The sequence below is a fragment of the Monodelphis domestica genome, chromosome 5, assembly GCF_027887165.1.
Source record: "Monodelphis domestica isolate mMonDom1 chromosome 5, mMonDom1.pri, whole genome shotgun sequence".
Taxonomy (NCBI): Eukaryota; Metazoa; Chordata; class Mammalia; order Didelphimorphia; family Didelphidae; genus Monodelphis; species Monodelphis domestica.
Window position 1 is genome coordinate 280,964,498 of NC_077231.1, and position 15,193 is coordinate 280,979,690.

At 38.1% G+C, this 15,193-nt stretch overlaps 1 protein-coding gene across 2 annotated transcripts in view; it reads left to right on the top strand.

The window, feature by feature from the left end:
• The window catches only part of ULK4 (unc-51 like kinase 4), a 678,848-nt gene that overhangs the window by 175,381 nt on the left and 488,274 nt on the right, over positions 1-15,193 (top strand). For both annotated transcript variants that reach the window (XM_007505056.3, XM_007505057.3), the window contains exon 20: positions 10,052-10,213. In XM_007505056.3, coding sequence (XP_007505118.1) covers positions 10,052-10,213 — 162 coding nt within the window. The remainder of the gene's footprint in view (positions 1-10,051; positions 10,214-15,193) is intronic.

Genomic DNA, 15,193 nt, shown 5'->3' on the forward strand with positions numbered 1-15,193 from the left:
TGTCATCAAAAATTAGGATAAATTTGCCACTTCTTTGCCTGTCCTTCATCTTCAGGTTATTTAAAGATGAAAGTGAAAGGGGGACCAGTATCAAAAAATATAGAAAGATCTATAAGGATTTTTGTAATAAACTTTTCTCTCTGTAAATGCCAGTAGAAGTCTTGAAACAAATAGGGAAGAGCAATTGGATTAGAACTAGTCTAGAGAAAGACAAGCCCAGCTCTTTGAAGACAGTCATCATTTCAGGGCTGTTGAAAAATCAATGTGAAGAATTTTAAAGAGGGGAAGATATTGTTTTGAGAAAAATCACAGAACTTTTTGTTTTAAAAAATTAATTTCATTTCATTGAAGAAATAGTTTAAATCCCTTCAACTGTAAAATGAGGGAGTTGGACTGAATGTGAAAAAGGTAGCAGAGAACAGCAGATGAAGGCCTGGACTTGGAGTCTGGAAGACCTGAATTTGAATTCCTCAAGCATTTACTAGCTGAGTTTCTATCCTCCTTCAGACATTGAAGCTAGTTTCCCAGTTGTTTGTACCTTTCTCCTAGCTACTTAGCTGATCTTTCCACCATGCTAACTGCAGCCTAAATTATGTTTACTGCAATAGACAGATTCAGGTATCTGGCAGTCTGCGACCTCATATTTTTATGTATGTGGTACATTCATATAAATAATATATTTGAATCTTTAACTGATATATTTTTGAAATTAATCAGTGTAAGTGCTAAAAAATAATAATCCCACTGCCAGGACTTTCCCCTTTCACCTTCTATTTATATTAATTCTATCTTGTAGTTATAGGCATTTTGTCTGCTTCCTTAAAATGTGAGCTTCTTCAAGGGCAGGGGCTGTGGTCTCACCTTGCTTTATATTATCAATTGTCAGGCACAAGGAAAGCTTGAATCATCCTCTGTACAGCTGCTAATATGATTTTCCTTTTTTTTTTTTAAACCTTTAACTTCTGTCTTGGAATCAATACAGTTTATTGGTTCCAAGGCAGAAGACAGGTAAGGGCTAGGCAATGCAGGTTAAGTAACTTGCTCAGAGTCACACAGCTGGGAAGTGTCTGAGGTCAGCTTTGAACCCAGGACCTCCAGTCTCTAGGCCTGGATCTCAAACCATTGACCAGCTGCCCCCAACATGATTTTCCTAAATAGATTATGTCCCTCCCATACTCTGTCAACTCCAGTGGCTCCCTATTACCATTTGGATTAAATTAATATAAACCCCTATATTTGGCATTTAAACCACTTTTCAACCTAGCCACAACCTTCCTTTTTAGTCTGTTTCATGTTACTTCTTTTCATATATACCTTTAGAGTCCAACTCAGCTGCTTCCCTTTCCTCCTTCCTGCTGTCTGTCTGTATGTCTAGGCTGGCTGTCCATGGAATGCCTTCTTTTCTCACCTCCACTTCTTAGAATTCCTAGGTTTTTTTTCAAGACTGTTAAAGGGCCAGTTTCCACAGAAAGGCTTTCCTGTTGCTCTGAGGTGCTAATGCCTCCCTTTCCCTCATTACTTTTTATTAAAACAAATAAACAAACTTGTATCTGTACATGTTACCTCCCCACTCCCCAACCTTGGCCTCCAATGTTTGCTTTCCTAGGGCAGAAATGTTCTTTTTCCACCTAGAATGGTATCTTGTGTAGAATAGGACTCAATGTTTTTTGAATTGAATTAAATAATATCAAACATTTTTTAAAGACTTTTCCCTAGACTTTTTGTCTCATTAACATATTTGGATTGTATTAATTTTCTAGCAATTTAGAAAGTCTTATCCATAAAATTCTCATAAACTGTGATGAAGACACTTGTGCCAGGTATTTTAATTTTTTAACTGATTTTTACTTTTTATTTTATTATTTTATTTATTATTTAAAATTTTTACTGATAAAAAGAGGATAGGGAACAAGCATTTATTAATTGCTTACTTGCTTTGTACCAGGCATTGTGCTAAGTAATGGGATCATTCAGTATAAGCAAAGAAGAAAGAATTTACATTCTCATGGAGGAAGACCACAGGAAAGGGAGCTGGAAAGCATGGAGGAGAGAAGGATACCTGTGGGTAGGGCAATAAGGCATGGTAGCAAAATCTCTAGATTTAGAAGCATAGCCATGAGAGGAAGGAAGTAGCTGAGTCAGTTCCCAAAATGGAGGCCTTGAAAGGAACTCTCCCCAGGAGAGCTTGGAGATTAACATGCCAGGTGAGAAGGCCTCAGGCAACCAATTGACCTATTAGGTTATCTGGGCACTGGTCAGTTAAGTAATTTGCCCAAAGTCATATAGCCAATAGCTGTTAGAGATGGAAATCCAGATTTTCTAAACTCTTAATGCTAATACCATCTCTCTATCCATAGTGTAACATAGTTTCTTCAACAGGAGGAGTCATAATTTAATTTTTTTTAATTACCATTGGATTTTTCAGATATCATTTGTTACAGACAAAAGAGTGGTTGCCATAAACTGTGATTGCGGAAATATGGGTTCAAAACTTTGAATTGCCAAAAGCATAAAGATAATTTTTAGTGTTTTGATTTTATATTAAAAATAAAGTGGTCGCCATGGGAAAAATTCCCAAATATGAAATACCCAAGTCAGCTGGGTTTTATGGAGATTTTAATTAATACAAATGAAGGAATTAAAGAAAGGGAGAGAGACAGAGTTAGAGGAAATAATAGGAAGCCTAGGGCCTAGGCCTTTCTTTTAAGAGAGAAAACTAAGTCAGTCTTTAATCACTCACCACAAGATTTTGTCTCAGACAAAACTCTAGTGTTCAGACAGATCCTCCAGTTCAGCTCCTGAACTCAACTAAGTTCAGCCACCAAGAGACGTCCAATTCAGCTTCCTAAGCTGAACTAAGTCCAGAGGCCTCTGACCTCCTTTTAAAGAGAATTTTCTCCTATGTTACCTCCTGTAAATTTTCACATCTACCAATCACAGTAGACGTTTTCCAAAGGACTGACCATTCTTAATTAACATCTTGTTATCACCTTCTCTGGGTAGAGTAAAACTTCTGATTATTTCACACCTCTTTGCTAAGGTTTTGCCCTTTTAGTGATTAATTTAACCTACATAGACCTAGCTTAAGGGCTTTTGCCTTACTATTAGTATGGGTTGGGGACTTTTTTTTCATTGTTCAGTAAGGAGTTTTACAACTTTATCTTCCCCTAAAGTATGCCTAAGTATGGGTGGAGTAATGTAAAGTTCTCACATACATTCCTGACCAAGTACCTCCATTGTTTAAATGGGAATAGCCTTAACCAAATGTTTTAAGGTAGAGTTTGAGAAATTTTAAGATTCATACATTTCATTACTTCTCAGAGAATTAAGGGACAATCAGTAACATGCCTTCCAGCTCCCTTCCCCATGGTCTTCCTTTAATAACAAACATATATTATACCACCCATTAGGTGTAGGATACAATATGAGGGCCTAGAAGAAGTGCAGTTTATAAACAACATAGATAGACGTAGCCTCAAGATGTTATATTTGTAGACTGGAGTTATAGACCAGCTTAGCCACTATTTATTTGTCCATGAGATCTTGGTCAACTCATTTTTTCTCTGAGCTTTGTTTCCCCCTGTAAAATGAGGGGATTGGGGTTGGATATGGTCTTTTTAGGGTCAGAATCTCACATGAATCCTTCCCTTGACTTCTCCAATGTGTGGTCCTCATGCCAGTGCTTGCAGATTTCCAGTGAGAGGAAGGGTCTAAAGGAGTTAAGAACATTTTCCTTACTTTGTGCCTAAATTTGTTTCTACAACTTCAGCCATTGCTTCTACTTCTATTCCTTGAGATCAAGCAGAAAATCCCTTTCAGTTAGAAAACTCTTCGATTCCAGTTCTTTTAAACAAAATAAAACAAAACCAAATCATGATGCAACTGATGTGGAACTACAAGATATTTTTCCCCATTGGGAGTTACCATCTAGGGTCTAAGGAGTATTTTACAGTGAATTCATATGCTTTCTCTACACCGAACACCAGGGCACAAAACAAGTTAGATCGTCTATTTTTTTTCAGGTCTTTTTACCTCGCTATCTCAGCCCTCTACAGAACCATAATTATAAAGCCTGAGTGCCCCAGAAGGCTGCATACATTTTCTTCTGAAAAGAGCCCATTGAGAATTACCACGTGTTTAGATGAGCAGATTAATGTATGCCACTGTATCTAATCAGCCACATCTCTTTTATAGCCTGCATAATAGGCTGTATAATTATCAGATGCTGAACTGGCACGTGGCATAAGGGTGAATTTTGAAATGTGAGGTTACAAAAAATAAGCTGCTGTTTCTGATACTTGGCTTCAAACTCTATCCTAGGTTAGGGTTTTGATAAATTATCTATCCTTTAAGAGGCAATCTCCATTTCCATTTTTCATGAGAACATCTTTATTTCTCTTTTTGAGGGAACAAGTGTTAAAGTAGCGCCTGTCTTTTTAAAAACTGGGGCAAGAGTGCTTGAATTTTGAAACTTAAAATTGCACTGGTTATGCAGCCTATTTTTGGAGGAGGTGTTGATATCTATTCAGTGTTCTAGAGGCCTGCTAACTGCATCTGAAAACAGAGAATCATACTTTTAAAATTTATTAGGTCAATTCAACATAATATTATGGCACAAACGGTCATCATCTTTTTTCCGATTTTATGTTCACTTTATAGTTATATCTTTATCTATCTATATATTTGCCAACAAGAACAATAATAATAATTTATTCATGGGTCAGGCTACTTTTTTTCGGGGAGGTGGGAGAACTAGATTACTCTTCTGTAGCTATCTGCTTCCTATACTGCTCCTTTTCTAGAGGAAACAAAGTATTCGAGATGGCGTTAGGAAGCAGAAATTGGCTGATAACCTTGAAGGCCAGAAGGAAAGCAAGAAGGAAAATGTTGCTTCTGCTTTCTGTTCTGTTTTTGTTTGTTTTCTTTCTGTCCTTTTCCCATGAGGGGCACCTATGTGAAAGCTAAACTTGAATTGTTTCTTCAGAATTTTGCCTACTAATGAACTTACAAGGGTTCAAAGGTTCTTCATATTCTGAACTGAATGTGCTACCCTCCTCTGTAGGGTCCCTTCCTGGACCAGAGCCAGTCTGACCTAGTAGCTTTGGATTCTCAGTGTGCTTTGATAAATTGAAATGCTTTTTAGACTGTATATTAAGGCGTTTTATCTTGAGGAAAATATCCTCATAGCCTAGGGAAGGCCAATGTATCCCAGAGAAGGAAAGCTGGGGCAGAGTTGTAAAGGTGGGAAGTGCCCTCTGCTGGCAGATACATCTCTAAATGAATCTGGGTAAGTGAAACCCTAGGAAAACTTTGCTGGCTTTGGCTTGTAGAATCTTAAGAGTTCATCAGTTTCATCTTTTGTCTAGTTTTCCTTCTCCCTTGAATCACTTCTGTGCTTCTCCTCTCTATTCCTCTCTTGTAATCCTGGTCCTGTTGATTTTGTTTTCAAAGATAAAATTTCCACGTTGACAGGTTTATAGTTTTGACACACTGTGGCTCTTCAGAGTAAAGATTTTAAATCCAATAATGAGGTCACTTAAAATGTTAAATGGAAGTCTTAATTTTAGATCTATATGCATTATAAAATCACCGATTCTCACAGTTTAAAATGCTCACTTTTTATATTTCTAAATTTATTCTTGTTCTAGACATGTTTTAATATAATTACAGTAAATCTGATTTTCAAGGCAGGAGTCTACTGTGTGTTAGAGAGACATAATCTCTTTAAATCATATTACTCTTCTGTAGGAAGCTTCTTTGCTCATTTCAGGTATATCCAGGCTTCTTCTAAGTTAATACTTCCTCATTTCTTCTTTAAATCTTAAAAAAAAAAAAAAACTAGCTAAAACCAAGAATTGGTTTAAAAAAAATTTATCTGATACTTTTATTTCAAATACTCTAGAATTTATTCATGGATAGAACTCATCTCATTTGGAATTCATACTCTGACAGAGTTGAACTTAGTCTGTGTATGAAAACATGGTAATCACAGTTTTAGATACATTTTCCCACCATCCCTACAACCATGGCCTCAATCCCTGTAATGTGACAATATGGCACCTTCCTTAAAGGGCTAAATATTAGTTTAGCTCTGTCTTTCCTTCCACAGAGTTAATTAACCAGAAAATGGTACAAGTCTTGATGTTTATATACTTAGATCCCAGAGGGGCTAAGATAGCTGATCTCAGATGTCAGTAAATTGAATTAGTGTGACAGCCTCATTGAGTTTATAGAGCAGTGTGACAATAAATGTTCCCCCACCCCTTTTTTTGGCAAGGCATTAAGATGATTGGCTATCTGGCACTAGAAATGATTTCTTTCTTCCACATGTTCCTGGCCAAAAATTCAATAAAAGTATATTTATTAAACACATTATCTAATCTCCATTGTCCCAGTATAAGAATTGTGGAATATGTGTGTGTGTACGTGTGTGTGTGTGAATATGTGTGTACCCCTAAGGTGAAATCTTACAGTGCCATGTTATAATAGCTTAAATAGATTGAATAACTTAAAAGGCAAGTACAGCCTACTTCGCTTTTGAAACACCTCGAATATGGTAGATGTGATTATATTAGATGAGGGATTTGAAAAGGAACATTTTGTAAAGCAAACATTAATGTACTCTGAAAACTTGATAATCTTCCTTGGTTAGATTGTGGTGCCAGCAAGGTCACTGTTGGGTATGGAATCAGCGTCAGGAGGACTTGGCTTCCCAGCTCTTCCAAGGTGGCTAGCTGTCTCTTAAATAATTGTCTTTGGCCATTTGGGGCAACCTGGGTAAGGGACTACAATAAGTAGTCAGTTCAAGTCAGTTCAAAATCATGTTATCCCAGTAAGATTAGCAACACCATCATCTTTGTGCATTTGAGAGGAAGTCACTATCTGAGAACTCAGATTGCACCTTTGGGGTTTAGACCATTGTCCGAAAGAAAAGTTGGCTTTGCTTTTCATAGACAGAAGAGACTTGATTTCCATTCCTCAGCAATGTGTAGGAAAGGAACCCCTCCATGACTGGCCATCATCAGAGTTGGTTATGGTGACATCATTGGTTCAAAAGGCTGTGAGAAGCCACTAGTTCACTGGTATGATTTTATTGCAAGGAAAATGGCAGATTTTATAGTAGAGTCTTCACATATGATCCTCCCACTTTTTCTCGAATCTATGTAATTTTATATGTTTAAGTATTTGGGCATTGAATACTTCCTCCTCTTCATGGAGAGATGAGGGAGAAGGTACAGAAGATGATATGAATTCTTTATTATAAGCAAATTCTCATTCATGTTATTGCTTTTCCAATCAATTTACTGGACATTTAGCTTCTATGTTGTACATGATGGCTTGTGAACATATGGATTGTTATTTCTTTTAATAGTAGGTACTCATGACATCACATATTCATTGTAGCAATCCAAAAGATATTTGAATTTTGGGGGGAGGTGGGAAACCTATGGGAAAAATCAATTAAATTTGGCCATTATGAGACAATTTTTGGTGTAAAGTTACAAGTGTGTTACACAGTTGACAGACCAAGTCCCTAGAGTGCATTTGTTCCTTTTCCCCCTATTAAATCACCAACCAAGTTATGAGTGGCATGGGAATCATTAGAGAGGGATGTTGTACATCCACTAATTTGGCTACAAAGATAGTATCCCGTTGCTGGTGATTTTATGAATGGATATTGAAGAGACATTCTATCTCAGATTTCCACCTTAGAAATTTTTAAATTACTTATCAACAGTGATATTACATATTGTCATAATTCATAATTACTTCAGTATTAGCTTTCAATTAGTGGAAGGGAAATTTTTTTTTCATGCCAAGGGATGTGGCACTAAAAAACAGTCACAGAAATTTATTTACAAATGATAACTGGAGACAACTAGATGGCTTGGTGGACAAGAATATCAGGCCTGGAGACAAGAAGTCCTGGGTTCAAATCTGGCCTCACACCTTTCCTAGCTGTGTGACCCTGAGCAAGGCACCTAACACCAATTGCCTAATCCTTTCTGCTGTTCTGCCTTGAAACTGATACTCAGTATTGATTCTAAGACAAGGGTTTTAAAAATGATTTTTAAAAGCATAATTCTTGTTAACACATGTCGCAACTCTAATTCTAGCCTTCTATTTTTTGAAGGTAATAGAATGTAAAGAATGAGAAAATAAAAATGCTGGTTCAGCAGCTACAGATCAAATATGCTTTTGGGTAGCGTATTAGCAGTCATCTCTCACCAACCAAATATTTGCCTTTCCATTTACAGTGCCATTTATTTAGAGGTAACATATCTATTCCTGGCTTTTTCCACAAGTGCATTAAGGTCCTGGTATCCAGAGAGATAAAGGCATTTATTTTACTGATACATCAGTTCGATATAAGATTAAACATGGTCTACCACAAACACTCCCATAGCATCATTTAACCATTGTGGATTTGCCTTTAGATGGGGAATATTATGCACATTTCTGCCTTTGTAATAGAATGAATTCTTAATTATCTAAACATCATGTCCCTAACAGCTCTGGGCTTCTTAGGTTAAGAGAAGAAGAGAATTTTGAGTTTAAGCGTGGCTCTAGTGTTGCTTTTGTGCATTAGTAGTCTTTGCTTTACTTTTGTATGCCTCTTCCTTACTACTTCTGCTTTGGATACAAGCCAAGTCAAGCTGTAAAAAAACCCTCCTACCCACACTCAGTACAAATGGAGCTACAGATACCTGATATATGCATTTTAAAGTTACTTATCCTCTTGTACATATGGTGGAGGCCTGGCCAATTTGTACGATTTAAATTTATTTTGTTTGAAAGTGATTCTTGGAGATAGGACAGACATTTAGGCCCTTGTGAGGTCAGGTTTCTTTGGGGGTACTTATTCCTTCTACTAAACATAGGTTTTGACATCTCTACATTATCAGAGAGTGTTACAGTTGCTAGGACTGAGCAAATGCTTTTACTGGTGGTGAAAAATTTCTTTAAATTGACCTTACACTTGGGATGTACAGTATATCCCTGGGCCCAGGCAGAAAGTCTTCTGAACTGAGGAGGAACTCCCAGACTTTGCCTATCTTTGGCATAGCCTTCAAGGTCTCACAAAAGCCAAAGACAATCCCTGCCCTAAAAGAGGCAACACAGAAATAAATAGGCACAGAGCAGGGAGGAGGATGACCAGAAATGGTCAAGTATTTGCAGAAGGTGACATTTTGCGGTAAGTCTCAGCAGAAGCCAGAGATGCCCAGGGCATGAGGTGAGGATGGAGAGTGTTCTAGGTAGGAGCTCTTCTCCCCGTTAATCACAAATACACACAGCCCTCCCTCTTCAGCATTTCTAGAGGTCCTGTGGCTGAATGGGATTGAGTGACCCCAATTTGCATGACTTCATGTTCTTTCCCCACTGGACATTTTGACACCAAACATTCTTATTTGTTGTTAACATGTCTATGTCTCCATGATTTCTTTTAGCTTATCTTCAGTGTAATCAGCAAAAGCTGATTATTCATTCTTTATTCTGAATAATGCTCATGCATTTTGAGGCTGACTCTAAAATATGCATTTCTCTGTGCCCCAGCTGTTACAGAGGACCAGCAGGCCAACCCTGGGAGTGCTCCTGCTGCATCTGGCCCCCACTGTCACTGCTTGGGTTGGGGGGGGGGGGAGAGCTCCCTCCCCTTCTGGAATCCACACCAAAACATCAGTTTCCTTACTTTATAATTATCTTCACAATCTTATCTGGCCTGGCTCATTTTTCTGTGATTTTTTTCCCCCTTAACTTCGGCTTTTGTATTTCAGGAGAATTAATAAGATTTATCGCAGTCATATCTTGGGATAGAACCAGTGGCTAAATGAGTAACTTAAAGGGTATTATAGTTCCTCAGTAACCCCACAAAATTAACTTTCTTCTCAAAATATCCAATTCACTCACAGAAAGGAGCTTATTCACCTGCATTTTCTGAGATTTTTCTTCTGGGTTTTTTTCTTCCCCAAATCTCTTTGTGGATTATGAAACCATAAATGTGTTTCTGATTTAAAATAATCTTTTTCCCTTTCTCCTGTTCCCTCCCTAGGAAGAACGTATTGTGAATCATATGGCAGCAAAGATTATTGAGAATGTCTGTACTACATTCTCTGTCCAAGCCCAGGGCTTTATTACAGGGGAAATTGGACCCGTTTTATGGTACCTCTTCAAGCATTCCACTATAGACTCACTACGGATAACGGCTATATCGGTAAGACATCCCCCTCATTCCCGTGGTCTCAGGCTCACAAATATGAATTCACATCCAGTGAATCTCATGCTGACAGATGGTCAGGGTAGGCATGGAAGTGATTGGGCATGCTCACCAAGAACAGACAGGCTAGATTTTCTTTCTGTTTGGGTGCTCCCTAAACTGAGATTGGAAACCCATCAAGGGATTGGTGGGAATTCTAAGAGGATTAAAGAGGTCACAGCCAAACAGTTCCCAATAGCTTGTTCTAAGGGAGTGAATGTGAGAGTAGGAACTGACTTTGCCTATTCTTTGGGTCCTTCCTGGGGCTTTAACTCGAGAGTCCTGAGAGCCCTTGTTGAATTCATCAACTCAAAATGGCTCAATTCTCTCATGTAGAAGGATATATCAGTAAATGGACAGAAATAGAATATAATGATAACTCACATTTATATCATGCTTTGAGTTTTGCAGAGCACTTTTTGAACCTTATTTCTCTTTCTCGTTGGTAGAACCCTGAGAGCCAGGTATTGTTTTCTCTATTTTACAGATGAGATCACTAAGACAGAGTGGGGTTAAGTGACTTGCCAGACTCACATAGCAAGGCAGTGATTGAGGCAGGATTTGAATTCATAGCTTCCTGCCTCTAAACTTGGCACTCTCACCATTGGGAACCCCCCTAATTGATGGGGTGATTCTCAGGGGCTGTCCAGGTACCTCGCGGTGCCTCCTCAGGCTTTAAGCTGTCCTGGGCCTTTGTCTCAATTCACAGCTTCTCATCCATCCTGACTGTGTGACTCATTCCTCTGCCAATTATGATCCTGGTTCTGTCCAGCTCAGCTTGAGGGGATGCAGCCCCATGCCGGACCCACAATTCTGAGGGGCCTGCAGTTCCCCTGGCCAAAACTCCCCCTCAGCAGCTGCATTTTGCCGATGCTGAGACCTCAGTCAAATCACTGGCCTTCCCCCATGTTTGATTTGGTCTGGACAAGATAAGGCCTGAATGACCTCTTGAGGCCTTGTAGCCCTGTGTCTTATGGCCACTAATAAAGGGAAGATGAAAACTTGGGGCATTCCTTCATATAGAGATGTACAGGTAACTCCAAGGCCCAGGCTAGAGGGAAGATGGCACATCTGTGCTTGGCACTGGTACATACTGGCAGGGATCCTGGGGAGAGACCCGAGTCTCCTCCTGGTGTCACTTAAGGGAGACCCAGATTCCAGTGAGTCCTATCCCACAGCAGTAACCCAGATGTCATCCCACTGGCAGACATAGCCAGTGTTGGCCATGATTCCTTCAGAGAGGGCCACATAATCCCTTTTGGACCTAGAGGTGCCTGGCCCTTGGCTGGGATCATACCCTTAGCCTGTGTAGTTTTTCCCCCTTCTGTAGTTCTGCTGGAAAAGTGTGAAGCTACTGTGGCAGGGACAGAGAGATTTCCCATGTTTCTCTAAACTTGATGGTGTTACTGACACCACTGTTGATCCCATCCCCATCAAATGTAGCTGGCTCAGACCTTCAAAGGTCCTTTCTTCCAGGGACCTCCAAAGTGCTAGTCATAGCTGTGTTGGATTAAGTGTGAATCTTAAAAACTGCTCAGACTGTACCTTAGAAGATTTGATTAAGCTATTCCCCATTTTCTACAATGGAGGTACTTGGTCAGGAATGTATTGAGAACTTTAAAATTACTCCACCCTGCTCAGACAGTGCCTTAGGGGAAGATAAAGTTGCAAACTCCTGATTGAACAATGAAAAGTCCCCAACTCATACTTATAGTGAAGCAAAAACCCTAAGCTAGGTGGTCTATTTTTAGATCTATTACAAAAGGGTGCTAAGTATCTATAAAGGTTAAATTAATCACTAAAAGGTCAAGCAACTTACAAAAGGCAAGCTTAACAAAAGAGGTGTGAAGTACTCAGAAGATATAATCTACCCAGAGAAGGTGAGAACTAAAGAGTAGTGTGAACTAAGAATGGGCAGTCCTGGGAAAAAGTGTCTACTGTGATTGGTAGATGTGAAAATTTAGGGGAGGTGACAGAAGAGAAAATTTCTTTAAAAGAAGAATTCAGTTCAGTTTGGTGGTAGTTCAGTTTGGAAGCTGAATTGGAGGAGGTCAGGAGTTCAGAAGAGGGTCTCTGAACTCAGTTCAGGAGTTGAGGATTTCAGTGAAGGACTAGAGCTTGCTTGGGACGATCTTGTGGTGAGTGATAAAGACTGACTAGTCTTCCTTAAAGCTCAGGCCTAGGCCATTTGGCCTAGGCCCTTTCTACTAGTTTCTTTTTTCTCTCTCTCTCTTCCTTTAATTCCTTCATTTATATTAATTAAAATCTGCATAAAACACAGCTGACTTGGGTATTTCATATTTGGGAATATTTTCCCATGGTGACCACTTATTTTTTATTTAAATCAAGACGCTAAAAATTATCTTTACAGTTTGCCCAAAACCTTTAAAGTTTTGGCAATTCACAGTCTTGGAAACCCACATTTTCGCGGTTACATAAGGAAGGTGCTTCTGGATTCAAATGGCCTGCAGGGAACCTTTCCTTCTATAGTGGGGCCTTGGCCACCATGCTAGTTAGATTGGGGGAAACAGCATCTTCAGATGCCAGTATTGAGAATTAACTCACTAGAAAAGACACCTAGAACAATGAGACACTAATGAACAAAACCATTTTCATGAACACCATTGTTTTAGTAATGGTGAACAACAGTTAAAGTCTAAAAGTAGTATTGCCCCCTTACTTATCTCTCATACATGAAATCATTCAAAAGAATTAATAAAAATTATTCTTTAGCTTTTTTTTCCTTCAGTGCTTCCATTTATGTTGCTCAGAGATAGATAGCCTTCAGTTTTGAACTCTTAGAAAATTGTACAAATAAAGTAAATTCCAAGAAAAAGGAAAATTTTAAAAAGAACACAGAATGTACTCTTCTTTTCTGCATGATTTTTAGATTGTTAGTTCCTTTTAGTGTCCAAATTCAATCCTGAAAAATTTACCTTAATTACTTTACATTAAATCTCTGAGAGTAAGCCTTGAGAATTGATACTTTTTTTTAAGTGAAGAAAATAAAACATTTAATGTGCCTTTAAGATTTCACATCCTCTCAGTTGCTTAGAAGCCTTCCTTCCATAAACACTGAAATCAAGACTGAATAGTCTTTTGAGAGGTTATTTTCTATTAAATCTAAATCTTCTATATGTTTTTCAAAATGGAAAGTCTACTGGGCTTTCAAACAACATTTTAAAGTGGAGGCATTTTAGTCAATCCTAATATGCCTTTGAATCCTCTGTTTATAAGTAGTCCAGAGAAACCTTTTTACCAAGAAGTTCCTCCATTTTAATTGGATAGGGATTTTGTATCAATAGAAAGTCAAGTTTTGCTGTGCCAGCTGCTCCAAGAATCTTTACAATGCTAATGAGACTGATTGTTTCTCTGTGTCGAAATCACTGTTGGGAGAACTCTTAATTTATTTGAAAACATTCTGATTGTGGTGGGATCCATAGGGAATCCATTTAAAACGTTCCTTCATTCTTTTTTGTCCTTGGGTTAAAAAATAATTAAACAATTCTCTCTTGGTTTCACAGAGAATAGTTTTCTTAGATTCATTACAAACTCCATTTTTGAAACTTTTCAAATGCCCTAATTAAAGACAGCTTTCTGTAATCGAATCTTACTTAATAAGTTCCTTTTTCCTCTCTCTTCATATTATAGTAGTAGCTTCTCTAGTAGAGTAAAACCAGTTTTAATTTTCATTTTCAGATGTTTATTTTCCATCTCTTTCTAACCTGTTCTGTTTTGTCTTTTCTACATTCTGAGATGGAATTCTGCCAAAAGGACTTGTATTTCTTCTCTAAAGATTGTAGCTTTGGAACTTGGCTCTTTCTAATGTATTCTTGTATTGTTGTGTTATGCTGACTTTTTCATTAATGGGCTATCCATACAACCAATACTCACTCTGTTTTTGTGACACTTTCCTAGTGTGAGGAAATTTCAGGGGGAAAACTACTCTAGAGTATAATGGAACAAGATTTGACTTGGAACCAGCAGGCTGGAATATGAATTAAGTTTCTAATACTAACTGTGTGATCATGGCACTGAGGAGGTGAACAGTGAGGAACCTCAGATTCTTCATCTGTCAAATGAGCATCATAATATATTGTTCAACATGTAAAACCCCCCAAAATGCTCGTTGGCTATGGGAGAGGATGGGTGGAGGGGAGGGAAAGAAACATGAATCTTGTAATTATGGGAAAATATTCTAAATTAATTAAATAAAATTTTCCAAATTAAAAAAAAAAGTAAAAAAAGAATATACTGTTCACCTTCCAGGGCTGTGTGAAAAGTAATTTGTCAACATAAAGCTTTCTATCAACAGGAGCTCTTTTGATTCTATAAGCCAGTATTTACAAGCCCACAAGATTACTTACTCAATGAATCTAACTTGTCTCAGTTTTCCTTTACTTACTTTTCATTTTAGCCAAATCATTCATTTTTGTACTTCACGCATTGCATTCTGTTTCCTATTGACATTGTTCATTGCTTTCTGTTTCCTAGTTCCATGTCTCCCATCCCTGGGAGGAACTCTCTCATCCCCTCCCCTTCCTTCCAATACCACTCCAGTTGGACCTCCAATGAGTGGCCTTTCTTGATCTTGGAAGCTGCTGGGTCCTCTTTAGTCCTCCTTCACCCTCCACCCCCAGAAATAGCTTCATGTAGATTTTGCACATACTTTTATGTGCACATATTGTTTCTCTGTAGAATACAAGCATTTGGAGGGGCAGGATTATTTAATTTTAGTTTTGCATCTCTAGAGTCTGGCATAGTGCCTGCTACATAGTACTTATTAACTGACTAATTGATTTCAGGTCATGGTTTAGCTTTATAGTTGCTTCTATCAATCCTTCCTTTCAAATAAGAATGAATGAATGAAAAAGCATTAACTAATTGCAAAGAGTAGCTCTAAGTATTCAGAATATATATACATACATATATATAAGA